Below are 27,418 nucleotides of genomic sequence, written 5' to 3'. Positions count from 1 at the left end.
CCCGCCCCCCTCCACTCTCTGACTCCGCCCCCGTCCGTTGCGTCACCCGAACATGGCGTCGGACGCGTGGAACCGGGGAAGCATTCCCTTTCCCGCTATTCAGCGTGCGGTGGCGGTGCCGAGGGCCGATATCACAGGTACGGGCGACGAGGCGCGAAGGGTTTGCGCTCCGTCCAACTAAGCGCAAGCGGTGCAGCCCGGAGCCGGAGGGTGGCCGGAGCTGGTGAAGTAGTGGCCGAAAGGAGCGCGGCGCGCGCCATGTTTGTGCACGTGGGGGGTGCATTACAGCTTCTGCGCATGCGCAGAGCCCTAGCTGGTCAAAGGGGCAGCCGGGAAGTTACTTTTTGAAGGAAAATTCAAGTCTTAAGTCTTTGCTAGTGGAATGAAGTCAGACTATTTGCAATACACAACTCCACAACGGCAGATTAGTATTCTGGAGAATGCAGTTTTCCACCTTGGTCTCACTTACTTGCTGGTTACGTGACCGACGTTAAACGAGGTTAAAGTTTAGAATAACAAGGTAGTTGCCTAGGGTGGTGGCTTTTGGGGGAGTGAAAAGAGCAGCTGCAGTCACAGCAAAATAGGAGTGTGCAGACTTTCAGATACTTGAAAGGTTTTAATGATCCAAAGACAACGACAGATTTGTTGTTGTCTTTGGATCCTAGATTTGTAAAAAGGAGCCTAGGGGGTGCTTTAAATGTGCAGGCGTGATGACCAAACCTTTGGCTCCCTTGTATAAATGGCTTTGCATATACTAAGAACATATTGTAGTGGCCAAAACCTTGACTACTGAATTCGTTCCCCAACAATGCTGAAAAAAAACATGGTGATCAATGCTGAGGAAGCCTGATGTATTGTGAGTAAAATATTGGGCAGTACAAATCGTGGGGCCACTACCTCATCATTTGGGCCAAACCACAATTTATCCTGTGCTTTAATCAATAATCCCTCTCCTGTGCTTGCCAGAGAACTCAATTGTCGAAATTAAAATCTGCATTGTCACTAGGCAGTTTCCGTAACATTAGCTGGTGTCCAACAACTCCCACAGTTGTAACTTGTCAAGGCCGCATATTTAGCTCCCTGATCTGCCAGGTTGTTGCCGCTGGTTCCAACCGAGTCTTCCTCGCTGTGCCCAGCACATTTAACCACTGGCAGTTCAGAGGGAAGTTGAATTTCATCTTGCAAGTCTTTAACAAATGACCATTCTCTACCAGTTAGGAATCCCCTCATTCTCCATAGAGCGCCATAATCATGAAGAACCCCAAATGCACAGCGAGAGACTGTATAGACAGTGAGGCACAAGGCCCTTTCCCCTTAAACAGGCCCTGGTAATGGCAACCAGTTCTGCTATCTGTGCTGAATGGGCATGGGTGCGAGAGAGGCCCAGCTTCATATCCAACCTTCAGTGAACCTGTATCATCATGGAGAGCGGAGCCATCTACAAAATAAGCTGTATCAGTGTTAAAGAGGGACACCTTCCCTGGGCTGTAATTCATACTCCAGTGACAGACGAAGCATAAAATCAGAAAAAAATAAATGTCAAAAATCAAAATAATTTCAATAATTAAATTATGTTAAACAAAAAATTAATGTTTATCAAGACCAATTGGGAAACCTCTACTTTGAAACCAGACCAAATGGCATTTTGCAAATCCTTGTGTTTTGGATCCTCCAAATCTTAAATGTGTTAGTTGAAAATAGAAAATTGTAACTAGAATACATGAAACTATAAATCATTTTTAATTATGAATCTTTAAATTTAAAACCATCCAGGAAATATTTCTGTATTATTAACTCTAACTACAAACACTTAAAAAAAACAGGGCTGTGATACATGTGGTATCATTAGGATATGACATAATTTTAATTAATAAATTACTTTAGCATTGAATATATTTTACAACTAATTAAATAACTTATCTTGATTTTATTTTAAATGTTTGTTTATTATATTTCAAACATGGTGATGCAGACAGAATGTTAATACCAACAAACAATAATAATTTTCTTCAAGGTTCAGTAAATATTTTTCCTGAACAAAATATTCTAAACTTTAACTTAGAAAAGCATACTATGGATTTGGCTACCATGTGTTGCTTATCCCAATCCTTCCCTTCACTCTCCTGTTTACCATACTAGACTTCTGTGAAAGAATGATAAAATAAACTAATGAAACCCAAACATTGACGTCTTTCACGCGTTAAATTAGGTAGATATTTGTATTCTCTGATTCATAAGATATTTTTAAATTATGTAGTTATTGCTAGCACTAGGTAAGTAAAAACTGCTACTCACACAATATGAGTCAGACTTACAGCTGAACAGTCGGACATCATTTAACTTTTTTTTTTTCCCTAGGTGAATTGTTTGTAGCTATCAATAAAGGATGTCATAGTGTTCAAGTCCTGCTTAATAGCAAAACTTTGGACACAGAAGTTAGAATCTTGCCCGCCATCCTATATATTTTCCACAACAGACTGGGCTACCATAAAACGTATCTGGCTCTTAAACAGGTGAGGAGAAAAACAGGGCACAATTACCAGAATGATGAAAATATTGTTTGGGGGAAGGTATTCTCAACCCAGTCCTCAGGACGTATCTAGCCATTGAGGTTTTTAGGATATCCACAGTGAATATGCATGAATAGATTTGCATGCACTGCCTCCATTGTATGCAAATCTATCTCATGCATATTTTTTGTGAATATCCTGAAAACTAACTGGCCAGGTGTGTCCCGAGGACTGGGTTGAGAACGCCTTGTCCGGAGAATGATGTTTTAATCTGAATATGTTTACCAAGTGGGAGTTATGATTTAATAATCTTTAATTTTATTTTTTTTTAACAGATTCAGCAGTGCTTGAAGCGCTTGACCGCGATGAATTTGGAAGGCGCTGTTCAAGATATGTTAGAATTGTGTGGGCGGTTAGTAGCATTTCCTGTCCTTATTAGCAGATGCTAACTCCTTTGCATGTAAGGTTTTTGAGAATGGTGTGAACGATTAATGTGATCTTTTTTTTTTTTTTTTCTCTCCCCATCATCTTAGGAAACCTGAATTGCAGCAAGGTGCTCAGATCTCCGTGCCTAGCCAGCCTGTTCTGGAACTGGTGTGTCTGAAGATCCTAGGAGGCTGTAAGCTACTCCTGCGTTTGCTGGACTGTTGCTGTAAAACCTTTCAGTATCCTTTGCCCTTTTCGAGCTGGCTAGCTCTAACTTTGGGGGTCATTATCCAACTGCTATATGGCGTTTTCGCATGTGTAAAACACCTTTAGCGCACGCGAAAACGACATAACCCATAGTGCGATCCAAATTAGAAAAAAGGGAGGAGTTTGGGGCGGGATTTGTGGCCAAGTGGACTGGCTTCATGATTTGCGAAGCCCTATCGCAAGGCTTTAACGCGTATTTTAACTACACCTTTTTCATTTGCGTAAAGCCGTGCAATAGAGCTTTATTGCGCTTTGTGATGTTTTCGCAAATGCCGTTTTTAGTAGTTTTAAGCTCCTGGAGAGCCAGCCTAGCTATCAGGGCCCTTCTTGTGGGGAGAGAAAGAGAGACTAGCCATAATGCCCTCATACTAGGTAGGTATTTATACCGCAATATAAGCGGCCTTCCTAGTCACTCAAGGTGAGGTTTAGGTATTAGTGTAGGGGTTAGGGGCCACTTTGACATTCGAAGTGAGACCTACGAACAGAACAGTGCTCTCTTGATAAGATTTGATGACCTTCGGAGTGAGGAAACTCACCCAAAGCTGAGATTTGTGCAATGTTCTCTCAACTTAGCTTGATGGACTACCTACCTAGTATCAGGGTATTATGGCTAGACTCGCTCTCTCTCTCTCTCTCTTTCTCTCCCTCCCCAGTGGTTGTAGGAGGCCCCTGATAGCTAGGCTGGATCTCCAGCAGCTTAAAATGGTCCCCCCAGTGGTTGTACGTAGGAAATACAACAATTCTGGCACTTATTTGCGATAAATTGCTATTACCATAAAACACACCCCTTTACTTATCGCAGGCGATATTTAGTGCATTTTGATAAATCCAGGCCTTAGCTGGATAAAACTGTAATTTGGTCAGCTAATGCAGACACGCCCTCAAAATGTTTGATTTTTATCTGGATAAATTATAGTTGTAATTAAGCCAGATAAAAGGCTGAATATTGCAAAAGTTGACATTGATAACTTGTGTGTTCTCCATCTAAATGGCTTTTGAATATTAACCTCTCCCTTTATAGTTGTGATAGGTCATGCATGACATCATCATGGTTTAAAAGTATACACTCCTTTTTATATCCCTACTGCTTCTCCAAGCTGAACAGCCCTAACCTCTTCAGCCTTTCTTCATAGTGGAGCTGTTCCATCCCCTTTATCATTTTGGTTGCCCTTCTCTGTATCTTCTCTATCGCAACTATATCTTTTTTGAGATGCAGTGACCAGAATTGTACACAGTATTCAAGGTGCGGTCTCACCATGGAGCGATACAGAGGCATTATGACATTTTCCGTTTTATTAACCATTCCCTTCCTAATAATTCCTAATATTCTATTTGCTTTTTTGACTGCTGCAGCACACTGAGCCGACGATTTTAAAGTAATATCCACTATGATGCCTAGATCTTTTTCCTGGGTGGTAGCTCCTAATATGGAACCTAACATCGTGTAACTACAGCAAGGGTTATTTTTCCCTATATGCAACACCTTGCACTTGTCCACTTTACATTTCATCTGCCATTTAGATGCCCAATCTTCCAGTCTTGCAAGGTCCTCCTGTAATGTATTACAGTCTGCTTGTGATTTAACTACTCTGAATAATTTTGTATCATCCGCAAATTTGATAACCTCACTCGTCATATTCCTTTCCAGATCATTTATATATATATTGAAAAGCACCAGTCCAAGTTCAGATCCCTGAGGCACTCCACTTAAGCCTACTCTCTGTTTCCTGTCTTTTAACCAGTTTGTAATCCACGAAAGGACATCGCCTCCTATCCCATGACTTTTTAGTTTTCGTAGAAGCCTCTCATGAGGGTCTTTGTCAAACGCCTTCTGAAAATCCATATACACTACATCTACCGGTTCACCTTTATCCACATGTTTATTAACCCCTTTTAAAAAAAATGAAGCAGATTTGTTAGGCAAGACTTCCCTTGGGTAAATCCATGTTGACTGTGTCCCATTAAATCATGTCTTTCTATATGCTGTACGATTTTGATCTTGAGAATAGTTTCCACTATTTTTCCCGGCACTGAAGTCAGGCTCACTGGTCTATAGTTACACGGATCGCCCCTGGAGCCTTTTTTAAATATTGGGGTTACAGTGGCCCCCAATATTTAAAAAAGGTACAATGGATGATTTTAATGATAGGTTACAAATTTTAACTAATAGATCAGAAATTTCATTTTTGAGTTCCTTCAGAACCCTAGGATGCATACCATCTGGTCCAGGTGATTTGCTACTCTTTAATTTGTCAATCTGGCCTACTACATCTTCCAGGTTCACAGTGATTTCGTTCAGTTCGTCTGACTCATCACCCCTGAAAACCATCTCCGGAACTGGTATCTCCCCAACATCCTCATTAGTAAACACGGAGGCAAAGAATTCATTTAGTCTTTCTGCAATGGCCTTATCTTCCCTAAGAGCCCCTTTAACCCCTCTGTCATCTAATGGTCCAACCGACTCCCTCACAGGTTTCTTGCTTTGGATATATTTAAAATAGTTTTTATTATGAGTTTTTGCCTCTGTGGCCAACTTCATTTCAAATTCTCTCTTCGCATGTCTTATCAATGTTTTACACTTACCTTGACAATGCTTATGTTTTATCCTATTTTCTTCAGATGGATCCTTCTTCCAATTTTTGAAGGATGTTTTTTTGGCTAAAATAGCCTCTTTCACCTCACCTTTTAACCATGACGGTAATCGTTTTGCCTTCCTTCCACCTTTCTTAATGTGTGGAATACATATGGACTGCACCTCTAGGATTGTATTTTTAAACAATGTCCAAGCCTGTTGAACACTTTTAACCTTTGCAGCTGCACCTTTCAGTTTTTTTCTATTTTCCTCATTTTATCAGTTTCCCTTTTGAAAATTTAGTGTTAGAGCTGCAGATTTACTTATTGTCCCCCTTCCAGTTATTAGTTTAAATTTGATCATGTTATGATCACTGTTGCCAAGTGGCCCCACCACTGTTACTTCTCTCACCAAATCTTGCGTTCCACTAAGAATTAAATCTAAAATAGCTCCCTCTCTTGTTGATTCCTGAACCAATTGCTCCATGAAGCAATCATTTATTACATCCAGGAACTTTGTCTCTAGCAAGTCCTGATGTTACATTTACCCAGTCAATATTGGGGTAATTGAAATCTCCCATTATTATTGCACTGCCAAATTGGTTTGCTTCCCTGATTTCTCTTAGCATTTCATTTATTTATTTATTTATTTTTATATACCGGTGTTCGATTTTACACATCACATCGGTTTACATTCCAACAAAAAATGCAGGAAATCAAGCGTTTCCTTTGTCAGTACATTGAACAATAATAAACATGGAAATTGTTAACAAGGGAGATAAAAACATGGGAAAGGTTAACATTAAGGGTTGCACAAAGGGGAGTGCCCCTTTGTTGCGCCCCTTCGGCGAGTGGCACCTGCTGGCTTGATGCCTTTCAACAGTCCAGCTCCATTTGTGATGACGGGGGAGGGGGCGGGTCTCTCAATCATGGCTTTCCCCACAGCATTCTCCTCTCAGCTTCAAAGGTAGTGTTTTTCAATTTTTTTGTCTTTTTTTTACCTTGGATGTTACAAGGTGTTCAGCACTGGTGGGTAGCCCTCCCCTTCATTATCACCTGCTGGCTTGGTGCCTTTCAACGGTCCAGCTCCGTTTGTGATGACGTCATCATCTGTCTGACCATTTTGTCCAGGTGGACGGCAGTATACTATCACTATACTCTTACCCAAGACACATGGGATTTCTACCCATAAAGATTCTACTGAGCATTTACTCTCTTGTATGATCTTTATCCTGTTGGACTCTATACCCTCCCAGACATAAAGTGCCACACCCCCACCAAGTTGATCCTCCCTATCATTGCAATATAATTTGTACCCTGATATAGCACTGTCCCATTGGTTATCCTCCTTCCACCAAGTCTCTGTGATGCCAATTATGTCAATCTCATCATTTGCTGCTATACACTTTAACTCTCCCATCTTACTTCTTAGACTTCTGGCATTGGCATACAGACATTTCAAAGTGTGGTTTTTGCTTGTTTTAACAACCAGATATATATAATAGTAAGAATGATGGTAATCTTGTAGAATTTATGAGGGCTAGTTAGCTACATTTATTAACATCCTAAGCAAGTCAAAGTTATCTGCTGTGTTTTGCTCTGTCTACAAGAATATGCGGTGTTAAGGACTGCAGTATGCGTCTTCTCTAAAATTCCTAAGTTGTTTGTATTCTAGCTGGTAAACCTAAAATGTCTGATAAATAAAAGTCTAATTCTGATGAACCAGTGTTCTCTCCTGGGCTGCTCATATCACATAGGTAAATAAGCGGTAATCTTCAGTAGCACTTCCCCTTCCCAGAGGGACGGGAAGAGATGGGGGGAGGAAAGATAGCTGTCACCTAAGGTTACAGACCCTAAAGTGCCGTGTGTCTCCATAAGCTGAGAAGTAGGAGGAGAGAAATCCTGTACTTGGTCTAGCAGGACTCGAGGAAAAAAATTATCAAGCATATTTTAACTTTGTTTTTCAACCTTAATACAGTTTCTAGTTTGTCTGTTCAGCATCTGCATCTCGAAGAATTTATTGTTCTGAATCTGGTTATAGCAGGATTGGTGAGCCGCTTATGGTGTGTATATTTTTTGTGTATAAGAAATCTGTCTCTTGATTTTAAGTAACAAGTTTTTCAAGTCTGCTGGCTTTAGCTGCTTTATGATGAGAAAGCTATTTGCAGGGCTCTGAGCAGCCTTCTTGATGTTACTTTTCATTGTCTTTAATGTGTGTGATTTTGTTCCTGTTCTTGTCACTGGAAGAGCTTTTCCTCTTGCAGCTTTTACTTCATTCTATCGGACATTTTTAGTGACTTCACAAGAACAATTATATCTTGATTTAATGTATCAATTTTCCAAGAAACGGAGTGAGTACACTTAATTGTATTCTGAATATGTGAAAAGGGTAGAGGGAATATGTGAGAGTGAGAACAAATTGAAGCTATTAAATTATTGTGGTTCCTAGCAGCTTCATGTACTAATGACTATTCTAAAATCTAAGATATTAACTTTAAAACGAGCATTCAATGGCCATATATAGGCATTTGTACATACATTGAAATTTTAAATTGTCAGTGCAAGTGCACCTTAGTTGTATATGATTTTGTGAAATATTTCTCATCTCCCAACCTCCAAAATTGTTTCTGTAAAATTTCAGATATTAAAATGGCCCCCAAAGGCCCTGAAGTTTCAGACTTTAACAAAATCAATATTTTTTATATTAAACTGTTTTTATTTTCTTTATCATACTTATTTTGAAAGAAGTATAGAATATGATTGAAAGATAATTTAATTTGCAATAAAAAAAATGCTTGTGGAAGGCTGTAGAAGGTTCTAAAACCATTAAAAAAGTTCTGAGGCCTATATATAGATGGCGTCGCTCAACAATTCAAGTCTTACAGCCAGTAAGCCAGTTTTCTAAGTTCAGACATAGATTTCAAGTTACAATTCTATTCATTAAGGGGTAGATTTTTAAAAAGAACATGCGTGCTCTACCCGGCGCGTGCATGTTATAAAATTCCAGGTTGGCACATGCAAAGGGGGGGTATAATTTAGCAAATTCACGTGGCGACACATTCTCGGGCTTCCCCAGTTCCCTCCCAGTCCGCTCCTGCAAAGGAGCAGGAGCAAAATGTGCGTGCCAGCACATCAGCAAATGGCCGCTGTACCGGGCGCCTCTAGCCCCGCCTCGCCGCCCCCTTTTAAAGCCCCAGCACTTACACGCATCCTGGGGTTTACGTGCATGGCCAGGCCCGATTGAAAATTGGTCCAGTGCATGGAAGGCCCGGCTATGTGCGTAAACCCCGGGGTTTTAAAATCCGGCCTTAAGATTTTAGTAAGTTCTCATATTAGTGAGTTTGTTCTTTGAGAAGTATAGTTCATTTGTGCGATATAATGGCATCATCATCAAAGTCCACGTCAAGACTTTTGCGTTGCTTACGGAAAGATTACGAATGTAGTCTCATCGGAAACATAACAAACCAAATTGTAGGAGCAAAAGTACCTTCAAATCGGCAAGTACTCAGTGTTCAATCAGTCAAAGAAAGTGCAACCTTAGTTGTCAAAGAAGTTTTTGGGAAAAAGGGACGAATTCCCCCAAAATGAAAAGATCATTGCGTTGAAAAAGTTATATATACATATATATATTCATAAAGAATGGCAAGATTTATAGAAGTGGTTGGATGTGGAAGCGAAAAAACAAACAATTCCTGGATAAATTAGATGATTTATTCGATTTTGCACATGAGAATGCGTTAAACATCATTAAGAACAAAGAGGATAAGCAGTTTTTATTATTGCAAGAAAGGACGACCAGATTCCATGGCTGGCATTAATCGCAAATTTAAAGCCAGTGAAGAAAAAAACCAGGAACGCATAGAAAAGGAAACAGAGAGAAGAAAGAGAATTTGAGGGAATAGAACAAAACGTCATGGTTCAGCTACCATCATTGTCAAGCAGTGATAGTGAAGATGAAGAAGACAGCCACCATTCTAATGAACCTGCTCAAGATACACAACCAGACTCAAGTGATACCATGACAGTGAGCAAAACAAGTATTTCAGGTATGAGAGGTACACTAGATTTTTTCACTCCACGTCTGTCTGTAGCACTAGACAGATGCAAAATCTCCAACCAAAATGTGGTTCATCTTCTAATGGCTGCAGCAGAGGCTTTCAGATGTAACACTGAAAACGTAATTATTAATCATGCTTTGTTTCAACGTCGATGGAAAGCATTCAGGGAACAGAGAGAAGCAGAAATTAAAGGAAAATTTAATCTAGCAGATTGCAATGCTTTGGTGTTACACTGGATAGCAAGCTGCTTCCAGCTTTATCTGGCACGGAAAAGGTTGATAGATTAACCATAATTTTTACTTTTCACGGCAAAGAACAATTATTAGGTATACCTGAAATTCCAACAACTACAGAAGATCAGGTTGTAGCTGTTTACCAAGCAGTGGAAAACTGGGGCATAGAGGAAAAAATACAGGCATTGTATTTTGATACAACTGCAAGCAATACTGGTCAAATAAGTGATGCCTGTAAAAATCTTGAGAAAATGTTTGATCATGATTTACTCTGCCTTCCATGTCTACATCACGTCTTTGAATTAGTCTTGAGAAGTAGTTTTGATGCAGTAATGGGTGCAATGTCCGGACCAGATGTGAATTTGTTTAAAAGATTTAGGGAAACCTGGTCGGCCATAGACAACAAAAAAAATACCGTAGTGGGATAGAAGATGTCACCGAAGATGTTCGTGTCAGTATGCTGAAATTTCTACAAGAACAGTTACGTCATAAACAGTATAGAGATGATTACCACGAATTATTAGAATTGGCCATGACCTTCCTCGGTGGTACTCCCCCCAAAAGGAGTCTCATTTCGCGTTCCTGGAGCTGTGAGCCACGCTCGACGGATGGCGAAGGCTATTTATGCCTCTAAATATATGTTTATTCCAAGATCAATTTAAAATGACCAAAAAAGAGAATGATTCAATCAGAAGAACATGCATTCTTCTTAACAGTATCTACGAGCCTGGTTCCTAGCACTACTGGCTCTGAAAGCTCCATATCTAGATTATAATTTTTTAGTGAAATTAATCGAGTATAAGGGCATAGATCCAGAAATTAGTAGTGCTGCCATGAAAAAAATTGCAAACCATTTATGGTCTCTATCACCAGAAACTGCAGCATTCGCATTCTTTGGTGATGAAAAAATGGCTACTATAATGATGACTACAGAAGTCAGCAATGCAGAAAATCAAATTAAACAATACCCTGTTAGTAGTGAAGAGTTCAATTGTTTAAAAGAAAAACCCTTCTATGATTTTATTTCCAAAGAACTGAAGATGGGCTTCTCAAGATTTTCAGTAAACACAAATTTTCTAAAAAAAACTGCCCATCTACTTGGAAAAATGGACTGGAAAAATTGAGAAGCATTGTAGTGGGTAATGAGGTGGCTGAGAGAGGAATGAAGCTAATCTAAGAATATCAGAACCTTCTGACCAAGAATGAAAAAGAAAAGCAATACTTTGTGCAGCGCGCACATCTTATAAAATCGGGCTGCTCGTGCATATATATGCGCATAATTGGGCCGTTCTAAAATACAAGTTGAGTGCCCTCAGCCCAGATACTCGCATATATGGGCCTTTTAACGCAATCAACTCTTTTTTTTGAAATTCACTCCTGACTGTAGAGTGATTTTGGCATAGGCTCGGCGTATGTACTGTAAATGCAATGCCTGTTCTTACACACATTATTTGTTTTTTCCCCCCTCAGGGTCATGCACCAGTGCATTCTGAAAAGGCTCGCCTCTTTTTACGGACCCTTGTTTGGTTTGCTGCAGGAGGTGTCACGGGTCCATCAAATGCCCTACATTCATGGCTTTATATTCCCTTCACAAATTGCAACGTTTTTGGGACCCGCATTTTCAGAGACGAAGAAGAAGTTGCCCCTAACCCATTCCCAGCGAGGGGCGACCGGGTTACTAAGCAAGCTCTTTTCAGAGCAGGCACTTTCTTCCGTGCCTGCGGCGGCAGGGATACGAGCTCCCCTCAGAAAGAGGAAAGCGCCACAGATGCGGCTGCCTGGGACACGGGCATCCGATGTCGGCCAGCCCGTGCTGCAAAGTAGAAGAGATAAGGGTAAGAGCGCCGAGACAGTAAATATGGAAATGCTTTCCCTGCTTGGAATGCACTTAAGCTCTTTTAATCTATTTCCGAGCCGTCTGGGTCTCCCCTTTTTCTCCACGTCTTCCTCCTCTGCTGGTGAAGCTGTAGACCCCTTTCCCTCATTAGCAAGTCATCCCTCGAACCCTTGGTGGTGTTTAGACAGGCTGCAGACTGTGCTGAGGCATGGGATAGTCCTGAACTGCGGCACTTTCTACTGGTGAATCTATCTGTGCCGAACCTGCAAGTGCATTTTTTCTCTCTTCAAATGTCTTCCTTGCCCTTTACAGGGACACTGCCAGAATTTGATGTGAAAACATTGCGCAAGAGGCTTAAAACCAGTTTTTGCAAGGTTTGTACTGTTTTATCTTAATTTTCTCCCATCTGGGTGGTAATATTTTTAAGCTGTTTGAAGAAAAAATCGTAATTTAGAGAGACATTTCATGTTTGGGTCACTGTATGAGCCAGCGAAATGTTTCCAAAGGGAGTAAAACAGAGCAAAAGTTTAGGCAACCCTGGTCACATTGTATGGCTCGGTGAATCTCATAACAGGAACTGATATAAACGCTACAAGGTACAAAGTTAACCGTATTCAGGAAAAGGGGGTGCATTGTGCATATCTTCAGATCTGTCCAACAAGTGGCAAACTCCAAAAAAAAAAAATCTTATTTAGATTAAGTTTAGACACTTCTAGTTGATAACAATAATTCTTCCCAAGGGGGAAGTGGCTGGTCAGGCAGAAGGCCCCCTCTGGCTCTGCCCTTCTCTTTTTGGGGGAAATCCTCCCATCCAGCTACTTCCCTTCTCTGGGACCGCCATCTTCTCTGTAAAGAAATATTTCTCAAGATTACTCCTGAGCCTGCCCCTTTTCACCCTCAACCCATGAGCCTTCTTTCTGTTAAAAGAGTCTCACCTCCTGTGCATGAAAGCCTTTGAGATATTTAAATTTATTATATCTCCCCTATCTTGTCTTTCCTCTAGTCTGACCCCATAGGCTTTAAATGAAGACCATTGATCATATTAGTAGCCTCCCCCTGGACGGACTCCATCCTGTTTATTTCCTTTTGAAGGTGCGGTCTCCAGAACTGTGCACAGTATTCCAAGAGAGGTCTCACCAGGGACCTATTCAGGGCCAATATAACCTCCCTTTTATCTGCTAGCCATTCCTCTCCTTGTGCAGCTAAGCATCTTTCTGGCTTTTGCCGTTGCTTTATGCACCTGTTTGGCCACCTTAAGACCATCAGATACAATCACTGCCAGATCCTGTTCTTCCTTTGTGCTTAGATATATGTCTCCTCCAATACTGTACTTCTTCTTTCGGTTTTTGCATCCTATATTAATTACTCTGTAAGAACATAAGAACATGCCATAACGGGTCAGACCAAGGGTCCGTCAAGCCCAGCATCCTGTTTCCAACAGTGGCCAATCCAGGCCATAAGAACCTGGCAAGTACCCAAAAACTAAGTCTATTCCATGTAACCAATGCTAATGGCAGTGGCTATTCTCTAAGTGAACTTAATAGCAGGTAATGGACTTCTCCTCCAAGAACTTATCCAATCCTTTTTTAAACACAGCTATACTAACTGCACTAACCACATCCCTTGGCAACAAATTCCAGAGTTTAATTGTGCGTTGAGTGGATAAGAACTTTCTCAGATTAGTTTTAAATGTGCCCCATGCTAACTTCATGGAATGCCCCCTAGTCTTTCTATTATCCGAAAGGTAAATAACTGATTCACATTAACCTGTTCTAGACCTCTCATGATTTTAAACACCTCTATCATATCCCCCCTCAGCCGTCTCTTCTCCAAGCTGAAAAGTCCTAACCTCTTTAGTCTTTCCTCATAGGGGAGCTGTTCCATTCCCTTTATCATTTTGGTCGCCCTTCTCTGTATCTTCTCCATCGCAACTATATTCTTTTTGAGATGCGGTGACCAGAATTGTACACAGTATTCAAGGTGTGGTCTCACCATGGAGCGATACAGAGGCATTATGACATTTTCCATTTTATTCACCATTCCCTTTCTAATAATTCCCAACATTCTGTTTGCTTTTTTGACTGCCGCAGCACACTGTACCGACAATTTCAATGTGTTATCCACTGTGACACCTAGATCTCTTTCTTGGGTGGTAGCTCCTAATATGGACCCTAACATTCTGTAATTATAGCATGGGTTATTTTTCCCTATATGTATCATCTTGCACTTATCCACATTAAATTTCATCTGCCATTTGGATGCCCAATTTTCCAGTCTCACAAGGTCTTCCTGCAATTTATCACAATCTGCTTGTGATTTAACTACTCTGAACAATTTTGTATCATCTGCAAATTTGATTACCTCACTCGCTGTATTTCTTTCCAGATCATTTATAAATATATTGAGAAGTACTCGTCCCAATACAGATCCCTGAGGCACGCCACTTCCCACTCCTACTGAGAAAATTGCCCATTTAATCCTACTCTCTGTTTCCTGTCTTTTAGCCAGTTTGTAATCCACGAAAGGACATCGCCATCTATCCCATGACTTTTTACTTTTCCTTGAAGCCTCTCATGAGGAATTGTCAAACGCCTTCTAAAATCCAAATACACTACATCTGCTGGTTCACCTTTATCCACATGTTTATTATCGCCTTCAAAAAAAGTGAAGCAGATTTGCAAGGCAAGACTTGCCCTGGGTAAAGCCATGCTGACTTTGTTCCATTAAACCATGTCTTTCTATATGTTCTGAGATTTTCATATTTAGAGCATTTTTCACTATTTTTCCTGTCACTGGTCAGGCTAACTGGTCTGTAGTTTCCTGGATCGCCCCTGGAGACCTTTTTAAATATTGGGGTTACATTAGCCATCCTCCAGTCTTCAGGTACAATGGATGATTTTAATGATAGGTTACAAATTAATTGAAATAGGTCTGAAATTTCATTTTTTATTTCCTTCACAACCCTAAGGTGTATACCATCTGGTCCAGGTGATTTACTACTCTTCAGTTTGTCAATCAGGCCTACCACATCTTCTAGGTTCACCGTGATTTGGTTCAGTCCATCTGAACATTATCCATGAAAACCTTCTCCATTACGGGTACCTCCCCAACATCCTCTTCAGTAAACACCGAAGCAAAGAAATCATTTAATCTTTCCGCGATGGCCTTATCTTCTCTAAGTGCCCCTTTAACCCCTTGATCATTTAACAGTCCAACTGACTCCCTCACAGGCTTTGTGCTTCGGTTATATTTTAAAAAGTTTTTACTGTGAGTTTTTGCCTCTGTGGCCAACTTCTTTTCAAATTCTCTCTTAGCCTGTCTTATCAGTGCCTTACATTTAACTTGCCAATGCTTATGCATTATCATATTTTCTTCTGTTGGATCCTTCTTCCAATTTTTGAATGAAGATCTTTTGGCTAAAATAGCTTCTTTCACCTCCCCTTTCAACCATGCCGGAGATAGTTTTGCCTTCTTTCCACCTTTCTTAATGTGTGGAATACATCTGGACTGTGCTTCTAGAATGGTATTTTTTAATAATGACCACCCCTCTTGCACACTGTTTAACCTTTGTAGCTGCTCCTTTCAGTTTTTTTCTAACGATTTTTCTCATTTTATCAAAGTTTCCCTTTTGAAAGTTTAGCACGAGAGCCATGGATTTGCTTACTGTCCCAGTCATTAATTCAAATTTGATGATATTATGATCACTACTGCCAAGCAGCCCCACCACGTTACCTGTCTAAATCCTGTGCTCCACTTAGATCTAAAATTGCTCCCTCTCTCGTCGGTTCCTGAACCAATTGCTCGTTAAAACTGTCATTTATTCCATCCAGGAACTTTATCTCTCTAGCATGTACCAATGATACATTTACCCAGGCAATATTGGGGTAATTGAAATCTCCCATTATTACTGCACTACCAGTTTGGTTAGCGTCCCTAATTTCTCTTAGCATTTTACTATCAGTCTCACCATCTTGACCAGGTGGACGGTAGTATACTCCTATCACTATACTGTTCCCCAACACACAAGGGACTTCTACCCATAAAGATTCGATTGTGTATTTAGTCTCATGCAGGATGTTTATCCTGTTGGACTCTATGCCATCCCGGACATAAAGCTCCACACCGCCTCCCGGGTGCTCCTCTCTGTCATTGCGATATAATTTGTACCCCGGTATAGCACTGTCCCATTGGTTGTCCTCCTTCCACTGTGGAAGTTGTTACTTCCGGTCTTGCTGAAGATATCTGTATGTATATAGTTCAGAGATTTTTCAATGTTATAATTTGTTTGGCTTCTAGTTAACTGGTCTCATAAGTCTGAGGAGATTGCCACTTTTTCTTTTCCTGATAAGTCCTATAGTTAAGAGGGGTTAGAAGTTTAGCTTGTTACAGTGAATACTGGCAGGCTAGTGTAGCACAGGACCCTATCTAGGGTGACATCAGCAAACAGTTGCCACCTGCTTTTAGAGGCGTATAAGCCACTTGTCTGGACTCTTCTAGCAGGGCTCGAGGAAAAGAAATTAGCGCTAAAAGTAAATTTCACTTTGAGTTATTGAATGTTCATCGATGCAAGTTTTTGGGACAGTTGATGTCTTTTCCTCAATCAATATACTTTACGAAATCATTTGAAAGGTATTGTGCATTTGAGTAATTATTTCTTGAATGTATTTTACTCTCTCTCTTGTCTAATCCGCTCTCTACTATCACGCAGCTCAGTTATGCACCTCCTATGTAATCACAGTATTTCCCTGTCCTTCGACAGGCTTTTGCTACAGTATTTTATAATTCTTCCACAAAAGTAAGGTTTATCTGGCTGCATGCAAGTTCTGCATTTCAGCCGTCATCTGCTCCTTTTTTTTTTCAACAAATATACAATATTGTGCTCCTTGCAATTTCCTAGATTAAGCCATAAAACTTTCATAAAGTTCCATTTGTTTGGCTGTATTCACTTTATTGCACTGCCTCTTTTTGTTGTGATTCATATTTTTATCTGGGTCTACTTGCTGTACAATTAAATATTATTTGTATCATACTAGAGTAGACAGTTTATAAACTGTGGACTTTAAAGTCTGAACAGAATTTTTTTGTTTATGTCTAGAAAATGAATTTTTGCTGTTTTTCTGTGTAGGTTTGTTCCTTTCCGCAGTCAGATGTGACCTGTGTGTCGCTTTTGTTTTATGCGTTTATGTGAGGATGGAATGTATCTTTATTTTCTCTCTGTACCACTGCAGGATATCACCTCAAGAATAAAATGCAGAGATCCCAAAAATTCCAGCAGAAGGTCAGGAGCCATTTTGTCAGAACAAGAGAAGAGATCTGACAGAGCAGTGTTACTTGTATTGAAAATTCAGATGGTGCAATCTTTCCAGGAGCTGTCAGAAGAGCTCAGAAAAGTAGTCGTTTCATGCAGGAGCCAACGCTGGACATCAGAAGCCACCTTTCTGGGAAACACATTTCTGAAATGTAACAGATTAAAATACGTGGAAGCATTGGGATACAGGTATGTGTCACATTGATTTTACATTTTAAAATGGAAGAAAGAAAATCCAGGATTGTAATGGATTAGAAAATTACAAATGGCAAAGGAGCTTAGAGAGCCCTAATAAGTTAATTTTTCATTCATCTTTTTAAAACCCAGTTGCTTGCTCTTCATTGTCTTGCTGGACCCACAGAATCATAACACCTGTATCACAGAGCATGTTTACTGTATTTGAGTACATTTTAATAGGCTGAATTAAATATAAACTTTTCTTCATTTTATGTATGGTGTATATATCTTTTAGAACCACAACAAATGCTGGATTAAAGTGATACAGTCCCAGATTTCAAATGAGTTTATATGTCCAAAAGTTCTTTATTCAAAAGACGGCAACTCCACTGTATACAATCAACATTGTCTCTCACACACAAGGGGTCCCCCGACACGGACCCGTGTTTCGCCAAAGGCTGCGTCGGGAGGGATGCCCAGAAGAGTTTTATTTAAGGATTTCTTTATCGGAATTCACAGGGAGCCTTGAATTCTTGAAACTTCTGGGCATCCCTCCCGACGCAGCCTTTGGCGAAACACGGGTCCGTGTTTTTGAGATGCGGCGACCAGAGCTGTGCACAGTACTCCGGGTGCAGCCTCACCATGGAATGATACAGAGGCATTATTACATTCACTGTTTTATTCTCCATTCATTTCCTAATATTCAGTTTGCTTTTTTCACTGCCGCCATACACTGAACCGAGAATTTCAAAGTATTGTCCACTATGACACTAGGTCCTTTTCCTTGTTGGTAATTTCTAATATGGAACTTAACATTTTGTAACTACAGTGTTGGTTAGTTTTTCCCATATGCACCTCTTTACACTTACCCTTACTAAATTTCATCTGCCATTCAGATGTCCAGTCTTCCACTCTCGCAAGGTCCTCCTGCAATTTATCAGAAGTCACATGATTTAAAAACTCGGAATAATTTTGTATTATCTTCATATTTGATCACCTCACTTGTCATTACCCTTTCAAGAACATTATAACTACATTAAAAAGCATCAGTCCCAGTACAGATCCCTGAGGCAAGTCCAATGTTTACCCTTCTCCACTGAGAAAATGGATGATTTTGTCTTACTCTGTTTCCCATCTTTTAACCAGTTTGCAATCCACAATACGACATTGCCTCCATTTCCATGACATTTTAATGTCGCAGGGGTCTCTCATGGGACACTGTGTCAAACACCTTCTGAAATTCCAAATGTACTACTTTCACAGGTTCATCATTATCCATGTTTATTAACCCCTTCAAAAAGATTGATGAGGCAAGATTTACCCTGAGTAAATCCATGTTGGCCGTGTCCCATTAAACCATATCTTTCTATATGTTCTTCAATTTTGTTCTTTAGAATAGTTCCCATGATTTTTCCCGGCACTGAAGTCACTTACCAATCTAAAATTTCTCAGGTCACCCCTGGAGCCTTTTTTAAAGAGCGGGGTTACATTGGCCACCTTCCAATCTATAGGCACAATGAACAATCCCAACGAAGGTTACAATTGTGCATCCCCTTGCGTGCGCCGACCCCTGATTTTATAACTTGCACACGCCTGCGCACGCAAGTTATAAAATCGGGTGTACATGTGTGCGCGCCAGATAGCGTGCGTATATGTAGGTCGCACATGCTCCTTTTAAAATCTACCCCATAAAGAATATGAAACCAGTGAAAGGGGGAGGGAGGGACAGTAATACTAATAATATCCATTGGATGAAGGACAGATGGATAAGAGTTAGAGGAAAAATAATTCCCAAAGTGTTATATTCTGATAATAAGGTAATGTTAGAAAGTGCAGCAACATACCTATATGGAGACTTGTGCACAGGAAATAGAAATAAGGGACGAGGCTGGGCATCCCATATCAAGATAAAATTTTTAAATATGGAAATTGCCCATGATCGCATTCAGAGGTGAGGCTACAAAATTAGTTTCTTGGAATGTTAATGGCTTAGGCTTTCGAGTTAAAAGAAGTAAAGTATTTCAACATCTCTCGCATATTTGCAAGAAACGCACATCTCTGAGATGGAAAGTAAGAAATTACAAAGAGATTGGGTCAGGTACTGTTACTTTTCTGCGGCAAGAAGGCAGGTGTTGCTATTCTTGTTCATAGAAATGTGAATTTGCAGGTTGAAAAAGGAAATCCAGATTCCCTTGGAAGATTATTATTGCGTTGTTTTGGGAGATGAGCAAAGCAGATCTTAGGGGATAAATAATATCATACATACTTAGTAGAAATAAATGCCTTAACAGGACTATTCTACAGTCGGAGGAGAAATTGAAGCGGGCCAAGGCAAAATTGGTGAAACACGAGACTAAAGAAACTAAGGGAGAATATAATAGTATTTTAGAGAGCCTAAATATTTGCCTTCATCAGTAGGCACTTAAAACACTGCAAAAATCTGATCACAATTTCTTAAAGCTGGAAACATTTTAGCTAATTTAGTGCAGGTATGGCATGGAAAAACCTTTATTGAAAAGGTACTATAGTCACTAGGAAAAAGGAAATTTGTGAAATCTTTAAAACCTTTTATGAGAATCTTTATTATGAAGATCAATTGGGGGGAGAATAAGAAGAAAACATCTTTTTCAAAGATCTCGAAATCCCTAAGGTTTCAAAAAATCAACTGACTTTCTCAATAAACCAATACAAGCTCCTGAAATATTAAAAGTGATAGCTGAAAGTAAATCAGGTAAGGCCTCAGGCCCAGATGGTTTCCCATATGATTATTTCAAGCTTCTACATATGCAAATTGTGGGACCACTGAACACATTTTTTATAGATGTGCTCAAACAAGGGACCTTCCCACGTGACTTCATTAGAGCATATATCACTGTACTACCTAAACCAGTTAGTTAAGAGTTTTAACTGTTTATTAAAAAATTAGACATTATATACAGTTTTCAACAGTTAGAAGAATTTATTTATTTATTATTTTCTATACCGGCTTTCACGACTGGTAGTCGCATCAACCCGGTTTACATTTAACATTTAGTGTAATGAACATAAAAACTAGATGAACTGAACTGGTGCAGGAATAGCAGTTACAATAAAACAAGGAAAATACAACTGGGAGAGGAGGAAGCAAGAAGAAAAATATAGCAATAGGTACAAAAAAAACAAAATTACAGAATAATATTTACAATATGTACAAAATTAAAGGCAAGACTAAAGGTGATCATGGGCTGGAAAAATTGAGGCTAAAATAGGAAGAGTATGATGAATAAGGCAGAGTGATGGTCTTTACACTGGGATTCTAGTAACATGGGATAGACTGATTGAAGGGTAGGGTTTATATGGATCAATCAGAGATCTGATAGGCTTTTTTAAAAAGCCAAGTTTTTAGCCTTTTTCTGAAAGTTAATAGGCACTGTTCTTGGCGTAGCTCAGATGGGATGGAATTCCATAGACGTGGTCCTGCTGAGGATAATGCTCTGACTTCCAATGATTTATGTTGGAAGGTTTTGGCGTGTGGAACATGTAAAGCTTCTTTGTAATATTCCCTAGTAGGTCTGACAGAGGTGCGTTTTTCAAACGGAATTTGTAGATTTAATGGTGCCTGAAGTTGCATGACTTTGAATATAGTAGTGATGGTCTTGTACAAAATTCTGTAATGAATCGGTAGCCAGTGGAGGGCTTTCAGGATGGGGGTGATGTGGTCGAATCTCCTAGAGTTGGTCAACATTCTTGCAGCTGTATTCTGCACCATCTGTAAAGGTTTTGTATGAGAGATGGGGAGGCCTAGTAATATGGAATTACAATAATCCAGCTTGGAAAAAATAATTGCTTGAAGAATAGTTCTAAAATCTTTGGAGTGGAAAAGAGGTCTGATTCTTTTAAAGGTGTATAATTTATGAAAACAATCTTTGGTCGTTTGGTTAATAAATGGTTTTAGGTTTAGTCTGTTGTCAATAATTGCTCCTAGGTCTCTTATGTGTGAGGTTTGTAGGTTAGCTGGTGGGTTTGTGGTGATGTCGTTGTTTTCTGGGGCTATAATGAGAAATTCCGTTTTTGAGGCATTGAGAATGAGGTTTAGACTGTTGAGGAGTTGTCTAATCTCGGTTAGACAGCTCTCCCAGAATTTTAGAGTGTTTGTAATGGTTGTTTTTATGGGGATTACGATCTGAACGTCGTCTGCGAAAAGGAAGTGTTTCAAATTTAGTTTTGTAAGAAGGTGGCAGAGTGGGAGCAGGTATATATTAAATAAGGTGGGTGAGAGGGAGGAACCCTGTGGAACCCCTAATGAAGATGGATGGTAGCGAGATTCTTTGTTGTGTATTTTTACCTTGTATCCTCTGTTCTTCAGAAAGGTTTTAAACCAGGTCTGAACACTGCCTGAAACTCCGATGTTTGCCAGTAGGTTTATAAGGATGTGATGGTTGACCGTGTCGAATGCCGCCGAAAAGTCAAGTAAAATTAGAAGGAATGCGTGTCCTTTGTCGATGCCGGCTAGGAGGAAGTCTGTGAGAGAGAGTAGAAGCGTTTCTGTGCTTGCTGCTCTACGGAATCCAAATTGGTTAGGAGATAAAATTTGGTGATCCTCAAGATAATTAGATAATTGTGCATTTACTATTTTTTCCATAATTTTTGATATGAAAGGGAGGTTGGAGATGGGGCGGAAATTGCCGGGATCATTTGTGTTAAGGTTTGGTTTTTTGAGTAGAGGTTTTATTGAAGCCGTTTTAAGGTCATCTGGGTAGATTCCCTGTTCAAGGGAGCAATTAATGATGTCCGCTAGCGTTTTGGAAATAGTATCCGGGATTAGTAAGAGTATTTTGGTGGGTAGTTGGTCAAAAGGGTGTGATGAAGGTTTCATTTTCTTCAGGATCGTTTGTATGTCCACAGTAGAGATGGGTTCGAATGAGTTGAGAGCGAAGTCTTTGTTATGGTAGAAAAATGAGGTATTGTAGGATGCATTTGGGTTTGGAGTCAGCTTCATAAGGAGGTCGGCGATTTTTTTATTGAAGTAGAGAGCCAGTTCATCTGCTTTAGTCTGTGCTTGGTCATCTGGGATGGCTGGAGTGATGGTTTTTGTGAGACTGGACACGTAGTTGAACAAAGCTTTTGAATCAAATATGAGGTGGTGGATCTTGCAGGCGTAATAGTCTCTTTTGGTTTTTAGTGTGCTGTTTTTGTAGAGGTGTAGTGAGCGTTTGTAATCCTGAAGTGATGCCGGTGAAGGGGCTTTTCTCCATTTTTTTTCCTTCTGTCTTAAAGTGGTTTTGAGTTTTCTCAATTCCTCATTAAACCATGGTTGATTCTTGGACGCATTGTGTTTGGGATTTTTTGTTGTTAGGGGACATAATGTGTTGGCTACTGATTCTGTTATTTTAGCCCATGATTGAACAGCTGAGTTAGGAGAGGAGAGGCCAATGAGTGAGAGGTCTGGAGCTAGGTGTTCCGAAGGGCATGTTTTCCTGTAAAGAAATGGTTGAGGGGGGAGCAGATTGTAGCTCGGTTTAAACAGTGAGAATGATGTGGAGATTAATGAATGGTCTGACCATGGGACTTTAATGCACTCCGGGTGCTCTGTGAGTGAAATGCCGGAATTAGCAAAAAAGAGGTCCAGCGTATGACCAGCTTTGTGCGTGGGTTTGTTAATTTGTTGCTTGAATCCCAAGGCTGTCATGGCCGTGAGAAAGGCTTCGCAGTTGGGAGAGAGAGGAGACTTATCCACATGAAGATTGAAGTCTCCCAGGATAATGGCTGGTGCGTCTAAGTTTAGGTGAGCTGCTATTATTTCCAGCATAGGAGAGGGATCAGATTCAAGAAAGCTTGGGGGTGCGTAGACTAATAGAATTTGAAGAAATTCAGATTTAAAGAGATTTAAATTTAAATTTAAATCTCTTTAATAAATTTAAATTTATGTCGCCACTTACGGATTTTTATGTTTACCTAAACTGTGGCACTATGTAAAGAACTCACAAAAAGGGGAGCTAGTCTTCTTGAATTTGTGCGAGAGACCGAATGGTCCTGAGATATTAGAAATGACAAGAAATTGAAGACGCAACTTGAAAAAGGCTGCAACAGCATAAGCTGTGCCTTCAGAAATACATTGCATTGTTTTTTTGACAAGACGGAACTATATGATGTTGTGATCTTAGGCTCCTGATGAAGCTGGTTTACAGCGAAACTTCGGCCGCAGTAGAGCCGTAGCTATAGCCTGTTATTCCGTCTCATGCAACGAAGTCACTGCATCGTTGGAGATTCAGCAAGACCGGTGTTTATAGACTGTGCCTTCGTAAGAGACTTTTCCAATCAGTCCGGTTGGTCTTTCAAAATTATAACACTTGAAAAGTAATTGCAAATGATTGAGAAGTCCGGGCGCTCTTTGTATAACATTAAGAGACGCCGTCTGGCTTGCTGATGCAGTTGCTATTCTATCTTTGATGGGGTCTGTCAAGCAATGCGCATTCACACGTTTTCAATTAGTCTTAAAGTTAAAATAATAAAAAATAACCAAATAAAAAACAAATTAAAAAGTAATGTAATAATAAGAGCAAAAATTTTTTCTATAATTAACTAGCTCCCCTTTTTGTGAGTTGATTGTCTTTTGGGTTCGCTTACGCTCTTTTGTTTCTTCTCCTCTTGCACTATGTAAAGAAACATCTTAAATCATTTCAATGTTTTGAAGAAGAATTCTTAGGAGCAAAGAAAGCACAGCAATCAATAGCTTACTTTAATAGAACTAAAAGCAATCAAAAAAATGAGGGAGAATTCACAAGGATTTCTGAAACAGGAGCTTAAATATTGCTTCATGCTTATAAACCAGGTTACTGAAAATGTAATACTCAGAGAAATGCAATTTAAGGGGTAGATTTTAATTCCTTTTTTTTTTTTTTTTTTAATTTATACTTTATTAAGTTTTTTCAACAATTTTACAATTGTAAAAAAACACAGGAAAATATTTTGTTTGATAAACATAGCTACCATAAGCAATTACCTCTTTAACAATGAATAATCAAACAACCAATATTTAGTCCACATCATGGGAGGTTTCAATACAAGAAATTATTTATAAGAAAACTGTAATCTTGCGTTACAGAAAGTAGGAGTTTATTTTATTAATTGCAGTTAAATTCTCATCCTGATTCCTTATCTACTAGAAAGGACTCTAAGTGGGAGGAATCTTGAAAAATAAATTTATTCTTCTGATGCACGACAGAGCATTTGCAAGGGAATTTTAGATAGAATGTTGCCCCTAATGCCAACACTAGATTTTAAGGCCAAAAATTGTTTTCGCCTTAGTTGCGTAGCTCTGGCGACATCAGGGAATATTTGAACCCTTTGTCCACAAAAATTTAAATTTTTATTAGGAAAATATTTTTGTAAGACCAAATTCTTGTCCCTCTCTCTACTAAATGTAACCAACAATGTTGACCTCTGTGGAATATCATCGAGAGAAGCTTCTAAGAAGGATGTTAGATTAGGAGATTGTTGAACAATGTCCATGTCTTCTTGTCCCACAAGTGTCCCTATTCTAGTTTTTGGAATATAATATACTTTAGAAATAAATGTCTCAATTGAAGAAATAGCAAGCACCTCAACCAAATACTTTTTTAGTAATTCCATAGCAGATAGCAATTTGGTTTCCGGAAAGTTCAGTATTCTTAAATTTCTTATACGATTCTGATTTTCCAGATTTTCCATCTGCCTGTGGAGTACTAATCCATCCTTTATACAAGAATTATTTACCTCTTTAAGTGCATCAACTTGAGTAGACAGAGTTTTCCCCTGTTCCTCTGATTCAAACGAGTGTTATGTCCTTCTATTACGTTTTTAAATTCTAATAAGGTTACTCTATTTTGCTCAATTGAATTCGACAAAATTTTTTGAAAATTATCTAGAGCTATCCATACCTCTCGTAGGGTTATATTCTGTGGTGCTATGGGGTCGGTAACCTTTTCCTTAGGTCCCGATACCAAATGCACTTTAGCCCGTTCACCAGTTATTCCCTCCAAATCTCTTGATCCTAAAGAAATGGCTTGGGTTATAGGATTTAGCTCTGCCATTATAGGTTGAGTCAACTGCTGCAACCCTTATGCTTCTGGTGACCCGGAGGAAAATGATATTTCAGAAATTGTCCTTCGAGAAGGGTAACTTACCCCTCTTTTGACATGAGAGTCTATAGGACCCCTCACGGGTACCCCTGGAGAAGAAGTCCAAACTTTGACCTTTCTCTTTCTTCCCATAAATATATAGAGTCAATGAAGAAAATTTTCAAGAGGGGCACCGTACGGGGGTCTGCATGGATGTGTAGTGTAACGGCCCGCAAGGTCATGCCCAGTGAGGCACCGTACGGGGGTCTGCATGGATGTGTAGTGTAACGGCCCGCAAGGTCATGCCCAGTGAGGCACCGTACGGGGGTCTGCATGGATGTGTAGTGTAACGGCCCGCAAGGTCATGCCCAGCGAGGCCCCATCAAAGCTCTATTGGATGGTGTCGCCCATGTGCGAGGGCTGCCAATCCAGCTTGTCCTGGGAGGAACAGCATCTGAGAAGGAGGAGAATTTAGAGAAAAACAGTATTGATTTTTATTGGGTTTGGGCACGAGGGGTGCCACTTAGCTGCTTGCGTTGAGATTAGTGTTAAGGGTGAAACAAGCTGCAAAAAGATGTCAAAAGTTGACTTCCATCAAACAGTGAACAAAAAAAAAAAAGGTGAATAACCAAGGTAACATACAGGACTGTATTTTGAAAGGGACTCTCCAGTGGAAAGTTCTGTGAAAATTATCGATGAGCATTGTACATTGTCCTATTCAAACTTCTTAGAATACCTCTTGAACCCTTGTGATGTAGCTCAAACTGGATTTGATTTTGTACAATTGTTTCAGATTTTTTTTTTTTCTTCTGATTTTTTTTGTAGCTTAAAAAGAAAGCTGAGGTGTGTGAAAGCGTCTATAAGGAAGTGCCTGCTGCACAGGCAACCACGATTTTACCGGCGGGCGGGTCACTCCAGGATCCGGAGCTTCCTAAAGGCGTCCCAGAAAAAAAGAGTAAACGACGACGGGAGAAATCCAGAGGTGGGATTTCTCTGCACAGTGAGGCTCACTGCTTTCAGCAGTTCTGCGCAGACGTTTCACAAAGAACTGATGATGCTTATTTACGCAGGTCTTCAGACCAAAACCTTAACGTGGACTGTATTACCGCTAAGCTCCCCATTCAGAGAAATGTGGTGGAAGTTAGTGGAATACTGGGATCCAAAAGAGCTGCCGGAGCTAAGGCAGATATGGATGAAGATGAGATCGATGATATATTTGCCTCAATGGGTGTCTGATAGGACAGTATTTTATGGTAGGGTTTGAATTGCCACTTCATGAGGAGGAGGAAGATGGAAGACACAAGCTAGAGTAATTGCAATAGCCCTATCATTGCTCTTCAGATGAGGAAAGGATATTTGTTTACAAAACATTTAAAAGCAATACTGTAATAGAAAATACTTTATGCATAATTGTTATATTTGAGACTGCGATTCATTATGTTGTAACAGACATTGAACCGTCAGTGTTTGATCTTGCAATGCTGCCTTAACACTGACAACCAATTTTCAAGTTTTGTGATGCTATTGCTCTTCTTTTGATAGAGTGAAGGAAGAAATACTTTAGAATACAAATAAGCCACTTTGCGACTAGATGTTTTATCATCTTTCATCCCATTCCATGTGGTCTCCCACGGAGCAACCTCTCTCACCTTCACTTGAGAGACCTTTGATTGTGTGGCCGTAGACTGCATCTCTCCTATCGGTTTGTGAAAAAGTAGGAAATCTGAGCTAGCTCCTTTCTGGAATCTCGGAATTATGAAGGGCCTTATAACTGGTGTAACCCAATCCTGTCCTGAGCTTGCAGTGCCACCTTGTGGTTGTGAAGGTTTACTGCCACCCTCCGTAGCTGCTCCCTTTTGACTCTTCAAAGCACACTATGCAAGATTCGCAAAGAAACGTGTCAGACGTTGTAATATTTACGCCTTATCAAATAAACATTTTATTTGCAAGTAA

General features: G+C 39.9%; 1 protein-coding gene across 2 annotated transcripts; it reads left to right on the top strand.

Annotated features, from left to right (window-relative positions):
• Positions 1-27,418, top strand: NEPRO (nucleolus and neural progenitor protein). Of its 2 annotated transcripts, none has more exons than XM_029604540.1 (9): positions 1-137; positions 2,359-2,513; positions 2,846-2,922; positions 3,044-3,175; positions 7,760-7,837; positions 11,536-11,900; positions 12,215-12,276; positions 17,131-17,399; positions 26,291-27,418. In XM_029604540.1, the coding sequence occupies exons 1-9, from the start codon at positions 53-55 to the stop codon at positions 26,727-26,729; spliced, it is 1,662 nt and encodes a 553-aa protein (XP_029460400.1). In that variant the 5' UTR covers positions 1-52; the 3' UTR covers positions 26,730-27,418. The 2 variants fall into 2 exon arrangements, with proteins under 2 accessions (XP_029460400.1, XP_029460401.1); XM_029604541.1 differs by lacking the exon at positions 1-137 and adding an exon at positions 368-520.

Source organism: Rhinatrema bivittatum, chromosome 5 (assembly GCF_901001135.1).
Source record: "Rhinatrema bivittatum chromosome 5, aRhiBiv1.1, whole genome shotgun sequence".
Lineage (NCBI taxonomy): Eukaryota > Metazoa > Chordata > Amphibia > Gymnophiona > Rhinatrematidae > Rhinatrema > Rhinatrema bivittatum.
This window is presented reverse-complemented; position numbering and strand designations above follow the sequence as displayed.